Raw genomic sequence first — 17,101 nt, forward strand, 5'->3', positions numbered from 1 at the left:
CTTGTCTGTGGAGAAGAAATCTAGCCATATATCTTCCCTTTTGTCCTGAAGTTCCTTTAATAGGCTCTGGTATGCTCCTGACGTGGGCAATGATAATTCAAGCCTTAGATCTTCAATATAGAAGTTTTCTCTGGCAAGCAGATAGACCAAGCGTGATGGGGTAAACTTAGAGACTCCCAATGCTTTTTTTTTTCAGAAATCTAGCTTTTACCTTTTCAATTTCTTTGATGTCTTTCTTTTGCAGTTGTTCCCAGATTAGTGTCAGACCGTAGGTTAACATCTGCAAGATCTTTCGCTTAAACACTTTCAACGCAGTTTCCAATGAAATTTTCTGTACATTCTGAATACTGTTCGTGGCAGATATGGCAACTGCTACTTTTTCCTTGATGTGGTAGGTGAACGTGTTTCCGTTTGTCTGTACTGTTAATCCAAGATACTTAAACTGTGGAGACAACTGTTAGTGGTTCTCATCTGTAGTATATTATATCACTGGCTGTTGGCTTGCCACCTTTCCTGAAAGTCATTGTCACTGTTTTCTTCTCATTATTTGCAATCCATTGCGTGTAGCCCATGATGTAAGTTTATTGAATGCTTCTTGAGTGGTTTTTTATTTCACGAGACACCAGTACCATGTCGTCTGCGTATGCATATATTTTCACATTTCCTGAAGCAATGATCCTGGAAATGTCCACAGTCGCAATACTGAAGAGCAAGGGGCTGATTGGATCTCCTTGTAATACTCCAATCTTCTGCTCTAGTGGGTCTGACACATCCACATTGTCATATATCTGTATCATGTTGTTATTCAGAATATTCCTTAAAATTTTTGTGATATAGTTTTTACCAGTAATTGCTTCTAGTTTCTCAATGATCATAGTCCTGTTTAATAAATCAAAAGCTTTCTTGTAGTCTACAAAGACAGCATGTAGCTTTCCTTTAGGGATTCTTAATATGTCTTTTACATCTTCTAATAGACATTTTATTGCCTGTAAGGTTGACTTTCCCTTTGTGAACCCAAACTGTTCTTCTGGTATTGCTCCCTCTACTAGGGGGTTTAAACGGTCTGTTAGTAAGCTAGTTAGTATTTTGAAAGCTGTACATTCTAAGGCTCTGCCACGATATGAAGTTTGATCTTCCGTGTCTCCCTTTCCTTTGTATAGTACTTTAAGAGTGGCGGTTCTCCAATTTTGAGGAATACTTCCTTGGTTTCAAACATTCATTAAACAGTTTTGTCCATACTTCCTTGAGGTTAGTTGCGGAACTTTTGAGATTTTCATAATATATTTCATCCGGTCCACATGCCTTTTTATTTTTCATCATATTTATTGCTCATTCTACCTCTTCCACAGTGAAAGGTTCATAGCTAATTATCAAGTAATTTTCCTCCCTCAGATCTGGTCGCATTTCGTATGCTTGTAGAACGCTTTTAAAATGCCGCTCCCGCGTTTCCAGCGGGATGTCTCTCGGGAAATGTGGTTGTATTGGTGATCCTATCTTATACCATTGTTGTTCTGCCTCCTCTATCATTTTTCTCTCTTCTTTTGCCTGAAAGATTTCTTTCTCTTCCCTTATGATGTCTTTGTATGTCTTCCTAGCTTCATTATATTGTCTAAGGGATGTGTCCGTTGGTGAATTCCTTGCTCTTCTGAGTGCCTCTAGTGCAACTTGTCTCGCTTTGTAGCAGATGTGATTGAACCATGGCTTCGCCTTCCTGTTTTGATGGATGTTGCGTATGACTGCACTCTTAATGAGTCTTTCTATATTGTTTGTTGCACTATCTATATCTCCTTTTCGAATTTCTCTTGTAATATCTCCAGTATCTGTGTCCTTTAATATGTCTAGGTCCAATTTTCTTCCTTTAAGTATATTTCCTCTTCCATTTTTAGTTATTGGTGTGCATTGTAGGTTTATGGTGGTGTACACAGGTAGATGTTTCCTTGCTATGACGTTTGTTAGGACTTTTTGTTGTGACGATTGACTATTGCTGAACACCAAGTCGATTGTGTTGCAGCCATTCACACATATATGTGTTGGGAGAGTCTTTCTTTTTATAAAGTTTAGACCTTCTCTTTCCAGATAGTTTACTATGGTCTTCGACTTGTCCTGTTTTATATCAATCCTGCAATTTACATCCCCTGCTAGTATTATTATTTCTTTGCGGGATAGTGCATTGAGAGCTACAGACAGATCGTCAATGATATTGTTTTCTTTATAGTCTGGTTGAAAGTGGACCGCTATTATTACACAGAGCTTCGTTCTTACTACTAGGGTAGTATCAGATTTTAGTATGACGGTGAACGGGGATAGTCTCACACCGTGATGCCACCTTTTGGTCTTCCACGCAAACCTTGAGATGTATACAGTAAAATCCATCGTAACTCCATTCTGTTTTGAGGAAAGTTTCGGTTAATATTACTGCGTCATAAGGTCGGAACAAATTCTCTGGCACTAAACTAGAAGCATTATTTAATCCTTCAATATTCCATAATATCATTTTTAAAGATTCTTGAGTGTCTATTACGTTTTCTGTGGTTGTTCTTTCCTTATAGATATGCTTCCAGGTTGATATCTTGAAGTGAGCTATCCGTGAAACGTCTCGGAAAGCGAAATCGTCTCACTACCACTCCTTTAGGCCAAAACTTTGTACCTTCTGTGTCCTTTAGTTGTTTGAATGGGAAGCCTACTTTGAATGATTTGTGGGCTCCCTATGATTTCAGATCCTTACAAACAACATTGTCTTCGATTCCCTTCTTTTTAAGGAAATTTATAATTTTTTCACTTGTGGTTTCTTTGGCTATTTTACCAATGTAGAGACATGCGTTTTTCTTTGCTGCTTGAGGTAAGTTGTCTGTTGACGTTGAAGTGCCCACGATTACCTGTTGAGAGCGTCTTTGTTGTTTTTTATATACTGTCTCTGTATATCTCGGCATGTCAATGCTTTCTTTGTTGTTGGACTCCAAACTTTGATTTATAGATTTCAGATTCTGATCACATGCACCCTCCGTGTCTTCGATAGTTGCTTGTGTTGCCGTTTTGCATGGTTGTTTTGCGGAGGATGTTTTTTTTTTTTCGTGGTTATCTTCCAGTTTTGTAGAGTCTGCTAATCTACTGTCCCTTGAAAGGTGTTGGTTTGTTTAGAAAGAATTTTTGCCATTTCGTCAATTTTCTTGCATATTTCTGCACGCATCTCTTCTAGTTCTTTTTGCATGCTTCTTCCCGCTTTCCACCAATAGAGCATGTCAAAAAACAGATCAGGCTTTTCAGGCGTTATCTCTATCAACCAGCATTTCATCTTAGACTCAGAGTGGGATGTGTCAGACCCTACCCAGTGATGCTGGGGTGTATGCAGGTGACGCTTTCGCTCGGGCCGAGAGAAGTGAAAAGAACTGGGAGGTGTGAGAAATGAAGAAGGTGGGTAAAGCGAATTGATCTTAGGTGGAGAAAAGATGAGGGCCTCTTGGTTGAGGAGATGTGGGTTAGGGAGTAGTGAACGTTCAAACTGGAGTTCCGATGTGTGAGAGGAGGAGGTGAAGCGAGGCTGAGATGTTACATAAGGAGGTGGTGAGAAGTCGGAGTATATCAGCTGTTAGAGGTGATGGGATGGAGGAGGACATTGGAGGAAGGGGTGGACTGACTGGTGGTGGAGTCGATATAGGGTAGCAGTTCAGAGTCAACGAGGTGAGGTGTGTGAGGGTCTCGGAGGGGAGCAGGAAGGTTCCACGGTGAGTTGTCGACCATAGAGGCGTGCGCCGTTGGTGATGACGCATAGGACTTCCTCTTCAGTTTGCAGGTGAAGACGGACTAAGTATTCGAAACAGACTTTCAACGTATTAGGTCGTGTTACGTACATGTAGTACGTGTTGAAGAGATGTTAAGTACAGAACAAAAATGGCCAGCCGGACACCAGTGGGAGGTTGTGGGTTCGGATCCCACTGGTGTCCGGCTGGCCATTTTTGTTCTGTACTTAACATCTCTTCAACACATACTACATGTACGTAACACGACCTAATACGTTGAAAGTCTGTTTTGATTACAATGCGGTCGTGAAAATTCAATATTCACGGACTAAGTATGTTGGTCCCGAGGTATTCCAGATGCGGAAGGCTCGCCGGACAGGGATACCTTCGTGGTTGAGCTCGTGGATGACGTCACTGTCAGAAATGAGGGGATCCACACCGCGGAGGACACAACTATACATGATGTTGCGGGCTGGTTGCAGCTGTGGCTATGGTGATTGTTGTGCGGCATATGCTTGAGGTGGTGGCTGCGTTGCTGGTGGCGTCGTAGAGCTTTCTTTGGCGTTGGTTGGCAAGCGGTTAAAGTAGCGGGGAGGGATGTAAAGAAAACTGGGTAGATCACGGTATGTCGGCTGAGGAAGCGTCGAAGTAGCAACAGGTGAAGGGTGGGAGTACGTAACAGCTGTGATAGGAATGGGAAGGTAAAAGCGGAGGTCGTAGTTGCGGTGATGGTGGTTGTGGTGGTCATGATGGGGAAGCTAACTTCCAGTGCGGAGTCGGCCTATATGCTTTATTAGGACGGCGGGGAGCTGACAGTAGAGATGAATGAAGAGCCACCCAGCCGATCAAAAATGAAGAAGTGTTGCGTCGGAGGTTGGTGACGTCCAGTTGCAAGAGAGATCTCACTAAAATCGGAGATGTGATTTTGCGCCGCAGGTGAACTTATCAGAAGCCCATTATAAGAGGCACAGTCTGATAACTGCATTCCACAATGGAATTATTGCCTGCCTAGCAATTCTGAATGGAAATTCTAAGTTCCCATGGAGGGAATTAGATATTTTTTCCACCAATAGAGCATGTCAAAAAACAGATCATATGTAAGGCTTTTCAGGCATTTGCTCTATCAACCAGTGTTTCGTCTTAGGTCTGACACTAGACTCATCAGAGTGGGATGTGTCAGACCCTACCCACTGACGCTCGAGTGTATGCAGGTGAACTTCTTTTTCTCATTATCATTTCCCACCCTGAAGGGGTGCAGCGGGCCACCTAAAGGGTAACGCCCTCTCTCTGGCCAGAAGATTAGACGGGGTTGGGAAGAACTGAGAGAAGAGGAAGATGAGTAAAAGGCGGTTTGAATAAGGAGATGAGAATAAGGACGTGTGGGTTATCCAGTGCTTTTTTACAGATTTACAAATACAAAGACACGTATAACAGAGATGCAAAGAAGGGAAGATTTAACCAAGGTTGCAAGGGAAAAGGTGAAGTGCAAGGATGTAATAGAAGGAGGAGAAATTAACAAGACAAGTGAGTAGGAGGCTGAGGAGGTGAGAGCTTGACGATGGCGGCGAAACGTAGCATGGTGGGTGTGGATAAAGTCAGATATGTGGACTAGGTGGTTGAGGAGGAGGGGCAGGTCAGGGACGGCGACGAGGTGTGGCAGGACGGGTTAAAGGTTGAGGAGGAGAACGAGACTGTTGAACCCGCTGGTAGCGGCCGTAGAGCTGTATACCATGGTGGATAAGTCGTTGAGCATCGTTGAGTGTAGGTAGGTGGAGTCTCATTAAATACGTGGGTCCATCTGTGTTGAAGATCCAGAACGCTCGGCGCACTGGTAATCCTGCTTGACGGAGTTCATGGATGATGTCTTCAGATGATATGCTAGGGTCCACACTGTGAATGACGCAACTGTAGGTGGTAGGGCGGTCGGACGGCGGCGGTGACGACAGTGGACGGGCCGTATCTGCAGACGCTTCGGTGGCAGTTCCCTTGGCAGGTGGCTGAAGTGAGGTGAACTCGGGATGAAAATGGTCAGTGGTGGGAAAGATGAGGAGAGGAGACGTCATAAGGAAGAAAGGATGGGACATAACTGAAGTGGTTATAGGAATATTGGAGGAGGTGTGAGCAGAAGTGATGGTGGTTGTGGTGCAACTAGATGACTAAGGATGAAACAGTGTTGTAGATGGAGGTGGCGTGGTTGCTACAGACGAATCGGCTGTGACAGGCGCATCAGGGGCGTCGAGGAGTAGTTGAGCCATGATGTTCGGAGGAGTAGCTTCGACTCGATGGAGGCGGCGGTGAATACATGCTCCATTATCTAGAAGGTTGAAGTAGTCGTCGGAAGAAGGAACACACAGGAGTACATCAGGTGATGGGTTCGGTCCAGCGTAGAGTCTGGAGGCGGTATGGATGCCTTACATCTGATATGTTTTTTGACATGCTCTATTGGTGGAAAAAAATATCTAATTCCCTCCATGGGAACTTAGAATTGCCATTCGGAATTGCTAGGCGGGCAATAATTCCATTGTGGAGATTTATCTCCCGTATGCAGTTATCAGACTGTGCCTCTTATAATGGGCTTCTGATAAGTTCACCTGCATACACCCCAGCGTCAGTGGGTAGGGTCTGACACATTCCACTCTGATGAGTCTAGTGTCAGACCTAAGACAAAATGCTGGTTGATAGAGCAAATGCCTGAAAAGCCTTACATCTGATCTGTTTTATGACATGCTTTATTGGTGGAAAAAATACCTAATTCCCTCCATGGGAACTTAGAATTTCCATTCGGAATTTATAGGTGATTACATACAATTTACAAATTATACATTTAATGTTAACCTATTCTCAATACGGACCAAAAATGAAATTAATGACTTGTAATTTACAGGTAATGTCGAAGTCGACTGCTGTTCTGTAAAGAAAACTTGAAATGAAAAAGGAGAACATGTTTTTTTTTTTCATAATAAATGCATAAATAATGTGTCCAACAGCAGTGTTAACCAGTTTGAAATAAAGGCTAAAGGAAATGATCAGTCAATTTTAACGCTATATACTGAATAAAGTAAGAATGGGTTGCACCTCAAGGAATGACAGAGTGCATCACTGCTTTCAGAGGTTAGTTTATATTTTCTTGCGTCAGGTAAAATTTTGGAAAAGGTGTTCCCATGTAAATTTATAGCGAGGAGGCACTTGAAATATGTTTGCATGATACATATACAGTTAGGTTAGGCGACTCTGTTTGAATAAGAAAACTGAAACATTTGCCACAAAATGCAATAGATCATCTTTGGTATCGTTTTCTAGCTATGTGAACATGAGGGCTCTCTCGTCAACATTCGAAGGTGATGTCGGAGCCGATTAGTAATACCCGTCAGCTGCTGTTTTCTAAAGAAAATGTAAGAGGATGAGACGTTTCTGTAATAAATGTGTACATAACATGGCCGATAGCAATTGTTAACTCGTTAGAAGTAAAGGCTGATGTGAACAATTGCTTAATTTTAATTTTACGGAAATTAAGTAAGAATGTGATACACCTCAAGATATAGCAGACTGCATCACTGATTTCAGAGGATAGTTTATATTTTCTCGCATCTGATCAAATTTCAGAAAGGCTATCCCCATGTACATTTATAGCAAGGAGGTTATCGTTTCTCTATGGGCAATTGAAATATGTTTGCATGATACATATACGGTTTGAATACAAAAACTGAAACGTTTACCACAGAAGCCTCAGAAGTAATGCTATAATTTCTTCAGAATGGAATTAAACACACACTTTCACGCAGTATCGAATTTCCTAAAATAAAAAATGAGTAAGCCGTAGTGTGGATATCATCTGCGAAAATGCAAGCTTTGAATGAACTGATTGCCACTTCATACCAATTTTAATGTGTATGGGTTTTTTCCCAACTTTTACGAAAAATCAGATATAACGACAATCCCCTATAGCAAGTAAATTTTCCGCTGTTGTGAATTCTCCCTATAACAGACTTCCACTGTAGTTGGATTTTCTCTTTTAGTAACCAGCAGTTATCTGCCAGCATGTTCCTTCCATTTCCCTACATATTTACATTAAATTTCCCTTACATCTTGGTGGAATCTTTCTCCTTGCTCTTTGTTCAGCATTCTTGGGTTTTCAGGTAAATAGTCCAGATATTTATGTAACATGTGTACCTTGAGCTGATACTGCAGCCTAAATCTTGGAAAGAAACAAGCTTTCTGTCCACCATTTATTTGTAGTCTGGATGCTTTGTGTTGCCAAAGAAGTTTTTGAATACATCCCAGAATACTTTCCATGCAGATTATTCAACTGTGCACATAATGTCTTCAAAACTAGCATCAGAAAGTAGTTTTCTGATACCTGGACCTGTGAAGATACCCTCTTTGATTTTGGCATTACTAATGCATAGGAATCGATGAGCCTGCCTGGTGGCCATGGTTGTTAAGGCACTGAAGTCTAAACAGTCTGACACTCTGCAGTGCTCATATGAAGTGAGGGCATATGACGCTGTTGATGGTGATTCGTCCATCGGAAGGGGACGTTAAGACTCGAGCAAACCCCTTGGTACTATCCAACAGGTGTAGGCCATGTGCCGGCACTGGGATTGACTCTCGCCCTTCCTACGTCATTCATTTTATCTCATTAATTCCTTTGATGAGGTTGACGTCAGGAAGGGAATCCGGTCATAAAAACTCGCCACAAGATTCATCTCACCTTATACTCGATCCCCGTAGAGAAATGGGACAAGGGTTGGACAAACAAACAATGCCTGGAAATCAATGACACAGATACTGAAAGTATTCACCTTCATTGTTTACAACCTTAACGAATTACTTCATAACCCCTAGTCTGATATGAAGCAGATGATGTTTAACAATGTTTTATGCTTTTTGAGCCCACAGTCCACAGTCTATGTAGTCAATGCTTTTGGGTCCAGTGATATGAGCTTGCTGAACTGTCCCACTCACAAAAAAAAATGGGGGTACTTTGTTAACTTGCTTGTAGACCTAACAGCATACCTATAACTTAAGTCACCACACACTTGCCACTTGTGTTCTAGGTAATTTTACACATCATCATCTCAAGATTTCCATATGTCTTGCATAATAACTGAATGTGCAATGAGAACTGATGCAAATTTGTTTTCATTGTGCAGAAGGACACATTTCAAACTACATTTGGAAGCATCAATAAGAAGTTTCTAGTGGGTCGAATCACACTACGGTACTCCTAGATTCAGCATAACCTCCAGAATGCTGTAAGTCCAAGATCTTAAACAAGGTCATTTAACACATTTTGCTCTAGCAGTTTGGGTTGATTCTCAACACCTCCTGGTGAGAAATCACAGTCAGACGTAGCGCCAGCCAGTTCCACGCTAGATTCAGAAGAGCAACAACCATGCAATTTAGTACATTACGGCCATGGGGAATGTGTAAAATTATGGATGAAATATTGTTTGGATACATGATTGTACTTTTGTTCCTACTGTTAAATCCCTTTACATTCACAGAACAGAAGAAGCAGTGAGTACTGTGGCCTGTAAGGTTGACATCACACCATTGGAATTCCAAATGGTAATACTGTTTGCTCGCCGTTCACCCATACATGTCCTACAAGGATTATATGATGTCCACGGCTTGTCTTGGTCTCCTAGTTTGATGCTAAAGTACGCATAATAGGCCTTTCTCACAAACTCTAGTGCCATTGTTTTATCAGCCAAAAATTCAACACACATACCACAATGTAACTGGACTGTTCTTGCAGCCATGACATGGCATGTTGATATAAATTAAATAAAAAGATTAGTACGGTATGTCACAAACATACAGGACACTTATGAAGGCAAAAATCCTTTACTAGCAAGAAAAGTACAACTCGGACTGTGGTGCACAAATAACTGCAAAAAAAACAAAAACAACAACAAAAAACACAGGCTACTCAGCAAAATTTCTTGTTGTCAGTTCTAGGCAGTGAGCGCAATTATACAGGGTTGCCAGATGGCTGCAGGAGAACGCATTAATAAATTAATCTGGAAATTTTATTTAATGCAATACTTCTCCTAACAATGTAATGGGTGCATTAGTGTACATCATACAAGATCAGATTTTAAAGAGATGTGATGCAGTGTGGAACAATTAACATAGATAATTCAGGATGCAAATGTCATCCTAGAAAAAAAACGATGGTGGTAATACAACCATCACAAGTCAGTATTATCTACGAGGGTTGAAACTTAAATAGTGGCAACACTGCTGTGGAGACATTATGGAACGGAATCTAATATTGTCGCTGATAGCGCACACGTTAGTTACATACCTACCTTACCTCAGAGCAAATGGACTCGCCTTTCCCACATCACCTGCATGCGCACAAGCGAGAGAAACACAGTCACTTGTGAGCTAGCGGTCTAACGTAACATTGTCACTATGTTTTCCAAACAGGAAAAATGGAGTTGGAGCAAGACTGAATGTGCCAGAGGTTGTACAGCATGACACTGTCATCAAGGTCTTCAAGAGGCTTGCAGGGAATCTGTATTGCCTTACAGAACAGTGGCACGGTGGGTAAAAGCCTTCAACAATGGTCGGCAAACTGTGATGGACATTCATCGGGCAGGTCATCGTACGGGCGTCAGTGAAGAAGAAGTACATACTCTTGCCGCGTTATTGGACAGTGATCAAAACTAGACAATACGTGAGCTCGCATTCGCTTCAGAACTGTTGCAGAGATTCGACATGCAGTAGACCGCTCCATTCGCACCATCAACAGAACAGGCTCTGCTAAAGGTATACTACAATTTCCACATCGCTGGCAACGGGTTATACACAATGCAGGTGACTACATTGAAGGACAGTAAAGGTTGCTAACATGTAACCCTTTTGTATCTGTTGTAAATAAATAGTTGCCACTATTTAAGTTCCAACCTACGTATAAAAGCATATCACTTACTTCAGCATTCTCCAGGCGTCCAACCATGCTAATATCAGGAATCTGAGTATACCATGAAACAGACAAGTTACGTGTCATCTGAAGCAAAAAGCTTATGGGTGGTACTAGCTTATGTTCTGAGAGTACATCTGCTGTAGGAGTCAAAGTTACTCTGGAAAAGACAAAAAGTTCCAAGTCATGCATATATAACAAATATTCAAATATTAGCTAAACCTGTACAGAATGAACAATAGTTATTCACATATGAAGAAACATTTTCTCCACAGTTTTCTTTTTACCTGGAATAGCTCTCAATATCTAAAGTGCCAGTGATGATAAAATAATGTGTTTCGAATTTAGCAGGGAAAGAATCAAAAGGAACAAATTATGCTAAATATAGTTTTGTATTGAATGGCGCGCAAAAATCCTAAGCAAAGCAAAGAAAAGACATAGGCCTTTTCTTTAATGAACCAAGGCCAACCAAACCCTACAGCACTCCAGTAAAACCAGAGGGACTGTACAGTGCGGAGTGTCATATATTGAGTAAGAAAGAGGAGATGTATCCTCAAAGATGCACACAAAATGCTGTCAGTTGGTACACTTATTTATTTACAACTAATTATTTACACATTAGACATTAAACATGCACATAACCTAATTAACTGCCATCACAACAAAACACCACTACAGAAACATCAACAAACTACCATTTTAACAAATGCAGCACATGGAGATTACAACCTTGAAACAGATTACTGCTTGCAAGCATGTCGTCCACAACACGAGGTCACAAGTACAATTCGTACTAAGCAGTAACTCCTCTCACCATCGAGACTGCCTCTTTATATAGGTTACCTGGCCATTCTAGAAGGATATGCCACCAAATACCTTCTTGTAAATACTAGAGTGTTTAATACATAGATATAATGTAAAGAATATTCTACCATCATCTATTGTCAAAGATACGTCATTCTGGATGTTACAGTGTGTTTCACAATACTGTAGTGGATCACACAGCATATATACAGGTAATAATAAATTATATACAGGTTCCAGAGGTGCCAGCTATTATGGATTGTCCGTAATTATTAAGGATTTCACCTCACAATTACGGAGTTACAGTCAAAGGGGAAATTATTACGGAAAAGCTGACATTATCACGAAAAGATAATTTTCGACGGAAACAAAAGAAAAAGAAAAGTGTTCAGTCCTTTTGAACCTTTCTCCTAAATCGTCCTTATTTCAATGCTTGTGAGTTGGCAATGATACTTATTCGATCGTGACTTCCTTTTGCTACCCATAAGCGTTGTAAAATTCATTGTGAATGAAGGAGCTCAGGCGCTGCTCTTCTCCACTATAAATCCTTCAGTAATGCTGTATTTGTTGTGTTAAGTGTACCTGACAGTTGACAGAAAGATTGAGAAAGAAGTGAGGCCTACATTAAGCACATCTGCACTGGTATCGCTTATGGTTCAGAATACGAAAATGTCATCACAGTCGGAAGGATGCTTCAAGAAAAACTACACTGAAAAGCAGCTGCTGCGTGAGAAACAAGCCAAGGAATGTTTTATCACAGAACCAACAGGTTGCGTGCAAATGTTATTGTGTAATATGATATACTTTTGGATAGACTGCAAGAGGGAAGGGCAAAAGGGGTGTCATTATCAAGAAGGAATGAGCATGCTTTGGACTTCACTCGAAAATTTTCTCGGGGGTGGAGGGCGATTACTGATAATCCACTTCAAAGTTGGCACCTCTGAGGTTCTTACATTAACTGAACTCATATAAATGTCTATATACAGCACATGTTTCATGACATAACCACACAAACAATGCGATCATCTAACTACGTAAATAATAATACTAATACTAAATGGATGTAAACACTTCATAACCATACATTACAAGTCGTCATAATAATAATAATAATAATAATAATAATAATAATAATAATAATAATAATAATAATAATAATAATAATAATACTTATACTTACTTACTCCTCAGCGCTACAGCCCTTGTAGGGCCTTGGCCTCTCCGACGATTGTATCCCAATCTTAACGATCTTCTGCACGCATCCTCCATCTTCTTATTCCATCTTTCTTAAATCATCCTCCACATCATTCAGTCATCTTTTCCGGGGTCTTCCTTTCCGTCTTCTACCACCTGGATTTCCTTCATAGATCTTCTTGACAGCCCTGTTATCTGGCATTCTCTCCACATGTCCCAACCACCTTAATCTGTTGCTTTTTATTTTGGTTACGATACTTGGATGTCCATAGAGTTCTTCCAATTCCTTGTTTTTCCTTCATCATCATCATCATCATCATCATTTCCCTTTATCCAGCTGTAGCCAGGTAGGGGCAAATATGGTTCCTCTCCACTTTCTTCGGTCTTTCCACCACTCCTCCTCCAACACTGTGTCCCAGTCCAGGTTTCTTTCTATAATGCTGCGTTGGATGGTATCCTTCCATCTCAATCGTGGTCGTCCACGGCCTCTCCTTCCTTGGATTTGCATTTCCATCACCTTTTTTGGCATTCTTTCATCGCTCATTCGCTTTATGTGCCCAAACCATCTTAGTCGGCTCTTCTCTATTCTATCATTCATTTTTTCCACTCCTATTTCTTCCCGGATTTTCTCATTCCTTATTTTGTCTCTTCTACTCTTCTGTATCATACTCCTCAAGAACTTCATTTCGGCTGCCTGTATTCGACTCTCATCCTTCTTTGTCATTGTCCAAGTTTCTGCTCCGTAAGTTGTTATGGGTACGTAATACATCTTGTACATAGTATCCTTATTCTCCACAATTCCCCTTCCTTCACTGGGCCAAAAATCTTTCTCAGTATTTTTCTCTCCCATCTGTTCAATAGTTCTTCATCTACTTTAGTCATTGTCCATGTTTCAGAGCCATAAGTTACCACTGGTCGTAATACTGTTCGATAGACTGTCAACTTTAATCTTCTACCAAGGCTGCATAATCTCAACACTTTCAGTAAAGCTAAGTAAGCCCTATTGCCTGCAGCAATCCTCTCTTTTATTTCCTCTTTCATGTCATTATCTTCTGTCACCAGCACTCCTAAATACTTAAATTTTTCACATCTCTCATAGTTAATCCCATTTAATTTTATGCACTTGTCTTCCCTAATTATGGTTCTCCTAGATGCAAACAGGTAATGAGTTTTGGCATTATTCACTCTTAGGCCCATTTCTCCTCCTCCTTTTCTAATCCATCCAGTCCTTCCTCTAGGTCTTTCAATCTTCTAGACAGCATATCAACATCATCAGCATAAGCCAGATTCTGTGTTACACGGTTGAACAGCGTACCACCTGGATTACTGACCTCCACCTTTCTCATCACATGCTCCAAAACCACACTGAAGAACAGGGTAGATAACACATACCCTTGCCGCAAACCTTTGTTTACTTCAAACTCTTTAGTAAGATTTCCTTCTATTTTAACCATGCATTTAGTACCTGTTAGGGTCATTTGTACCAGTCTTATCAATTTAGTTGGGAACTCCATATCCATCATTGTTCGATACAGTTTCCTCCTTTTCACACTGTCATAAGCCTGCCGAAAATCCACAAACAGCTGATGCACATTCACATTATATTCATAGCATTTCTCCATTATTTGCCTGACAGTGAAGATGTGATCTGTTGTTGATCTACCCTGTCGAAAGCCACTTTGGTAGTCTCCTAGTATCTGCTCAACTAGTGGAGTGAGTCTCAGACAAAACCTCGGCTAAGACCTTATAAACCACACTAAGTGATGCTATAACTCTATAATTTTCACAATTTGCTTTATCTTTCTTCTTATAAATTGGGCAAATAATTGCTAAGCTCCAATGCTCTGGCATTTGTTCTGTTTCCTTAACTTCCACAATTAGTTGGTGAACAAGTTGCGTCAACTGTTCACCCCCGTATTTAATCATCTCAGCTGAAATGTTGTCACTTCCTGGAGCCTTATTATTCTTCAAGTACTTAATTACCGTCCTCACTTCTTCTATAGATGGTACAGGCACTGGTTTTAAATCTAGGCTAGGATCCTGCCAAGGCTGCGCATCCTCTTCTTCCAATCTCACCATCTCTGCAGCCACATTCAACAGTTCACTAAAGTAGTCCGCCCATCGGTCAAGAATCTGGTCTCTTCCCCCAATCATGTTTCCTTCTTTATCTCTACAGAATACAGCATGTGGTTGAAAACCTTTCTGTACGCTCTTTATTTTCCCACAGAACTTCCGTACTTCTTGCATATCATATTGTTCCTCCAAATCTGTAATCCATTTCCTCTCTGCCTCACTCTTCTTTCTCCTACAAATTCTGTCTGCCTCTTTCCTCTTCTTCCTAAATTCTTCTACATATGTTCTTGTTTTCCTGCTAAACATTTTCTTCCTTGCTTCATTTCTCTCCTCAATTGCTCTTCTGCAATCATCATCAAACCACCCTTGCCATTCAGTCTTTACTTACACTCCTAGTACTTCATCCGCAGTTTCCTGCAATGCATCCCTCAATAAAATCCACTTTCCTTCGATGTTTTCCACTGCCCAGCTTTGTTGTTTAGCCTCCAATTTCTTCTCCATCCTGGATTCATATAGCTGTGCAGTTTCTTTATCTTTCAGTTTTGAGACCATATATCTCCTTGGAGCTTTCCCTTTCTTAGCAGATATGTAAGTTGCAATCCGCTGCCTGTATTTTACCTGTACCAAGTAATGATCCGAATCACAATCAACTCCCCTACAGCTGTCAACTTGTAGTATGTCAGATCCATGTCCCCGATCGATTACTACATGGTCTATTTGATTCAAGGTGACACCATCTGGTGAACACCAAGTGGCTTTCCGTATATTCTTTCTCTGAAACCATGTACTCTTCACCACCATCGAGTTTCCCATGGCAAAATCAATTAGCCTCTGTCCATTATCATTTGACTCATCATGCAAACTTCCCTTCCCAACTGTCTCCCTATAGGCTTCTTCTTTGCCCACTTTAGCGTTGAAATCTCCAAGTATGATTTTTACATCTTGTCTTGGGATGCATTCTATTTCTTGTTCCAATTGTCCATAGAACATATCTTTCTCTTCATCCTCAGCCTCTTCAGTAGGTGCATACACACATACTAGAGCGATATTGAAAAAAATGGGCCTTCATCCTTAGAGTGCATATTCTTTCATTTACAGGTTTAAAATTCAAAACTGCTGACTTATATCTGTCATCCACTAGGAAGCATGTGCCACCTATTGTACCTCTGACTCCACCACTATGCAGAACTGTATATCTACCACTTCTAAAAACACCATTTCCTTTCCATCTGACTTCCTGAATTGCTGCTATTCCAATATTATATTTCTCCATTTCTTGTTTCAGACTGTTTAGGGCTCCTGGTTTATTCAAGGTTCGTATATTCCAGGTTGCTATATACATATCATATTTCCGTTTGCATCTTCCGTTTCCTCTCGTGGGTCGTTTAACATCGTCATCAGTCCGGCTATTCTTGTCTACGAGTTTCGTAACAAGTTGTTTTTCCGATGTAGGGTTGTTAGCCCCATGATCAACATCCAACCTGGAGGACCAGGTTAGTCTGGCCTATCACCTTTGACCTGTCCGGCTTGGGTGGCCCTACCAGGAGCTTATGCTCCCGCCAGCATAGCTCTCAGGATCACTTAGGCACGCATGCTCCCACATCGTGACAAGATGAAGATACCAGCGTGGGAGTAATAATAATAATAATAATAATAATAATAATAATAATAATAATAATAATAGTAATAATAATAATAATAATAATAATAATAATAACAACAACAATAATGATAATTTGAGTTCAATACTTGCATTATTTGCCCATGGCTGAGAGAATATTGTTTTCAAGTTATATCAGTTTATCACACTTGCATCAATATTAGTGAGAATGAAAAATCTGCATGACCAGAAAGGTTCTGAATACTGTATACTGTAGGACTAAGGGCAACCATAAAGTGGGTGGATAAGGACAAGAAGAACACTAAAGAGATGAAATTAAATGGTGTATGGCTTTTAGTGCCGAGAGTGTCCGAAGACATGTTCGGCTCGCCAGGTGCAGGTCTTTTGATTTGACGCCTATAGGCAACCTGTGAGTCATGATGAGGATGAAATGATGATGAAGACGACACATACACCCAGCTCCGTGCCAGCGAAATTAACCAATTATGGTTAAAATACCTGACCCTGCCAGGAATCAAACCCGGGACCCCTGTGACCAAAGCCCAGCACGCTAACCATTTAGCCATGGAGCCGGACACTAAAGAGATTAACATCATAGCAGAGCTTTTCCACAACACAAAAGTGTTCAGGAGTCGACAACCTCAAACAATTCCACAAGAAATGGCTAAAAAGTAAGGCCAAACAAATTATACTGAAAGAGCAGAGGAAGATAAGAAGCAAGCAAATGAAGGGGATCTG

At 40.8% G+C, this 17,101-nt stretch overlaps 1 protein-coding gene across 1 annotated transcript in view; it reads right to left on the reverse strand.

Moving 5' to 3' along the window:
• The window catches only part of LOC136885511 (intermembrane lipid transfer protein Vps13), a 1,358,975-nt gene that overhangs the window by 738,311 nt on the left and 603,563 nt on the right, over positions 1–17,101 (reverse strand). The window contains exon 23 of the mRNA XM_067158109.2: positions 10,681–10,831. Within this exon, the coding sequence (XP_067014210.2) occupies positions 10,681–10,831 (151 nt within the window). The remainder of the gene's footprint in view (positions 1–10,680; positions 10,832–17,101) is intronic.

Source organism: Anabrus simplex, chromosome 1 (assembly GCF_040414725.1).
Source record: "Anabrus simplex isolate iqAnaSimp1 chromosome 1, ASM4041472v1, whole genome shotgun sequence".
In the NCBI taxonomy this organism is placed as follows: Eukaryota; Metazoa; Arthropoda; class Insecta; order Orthoptera; family Tettigoniidae; genus Anabrus; species Anabrus simplex.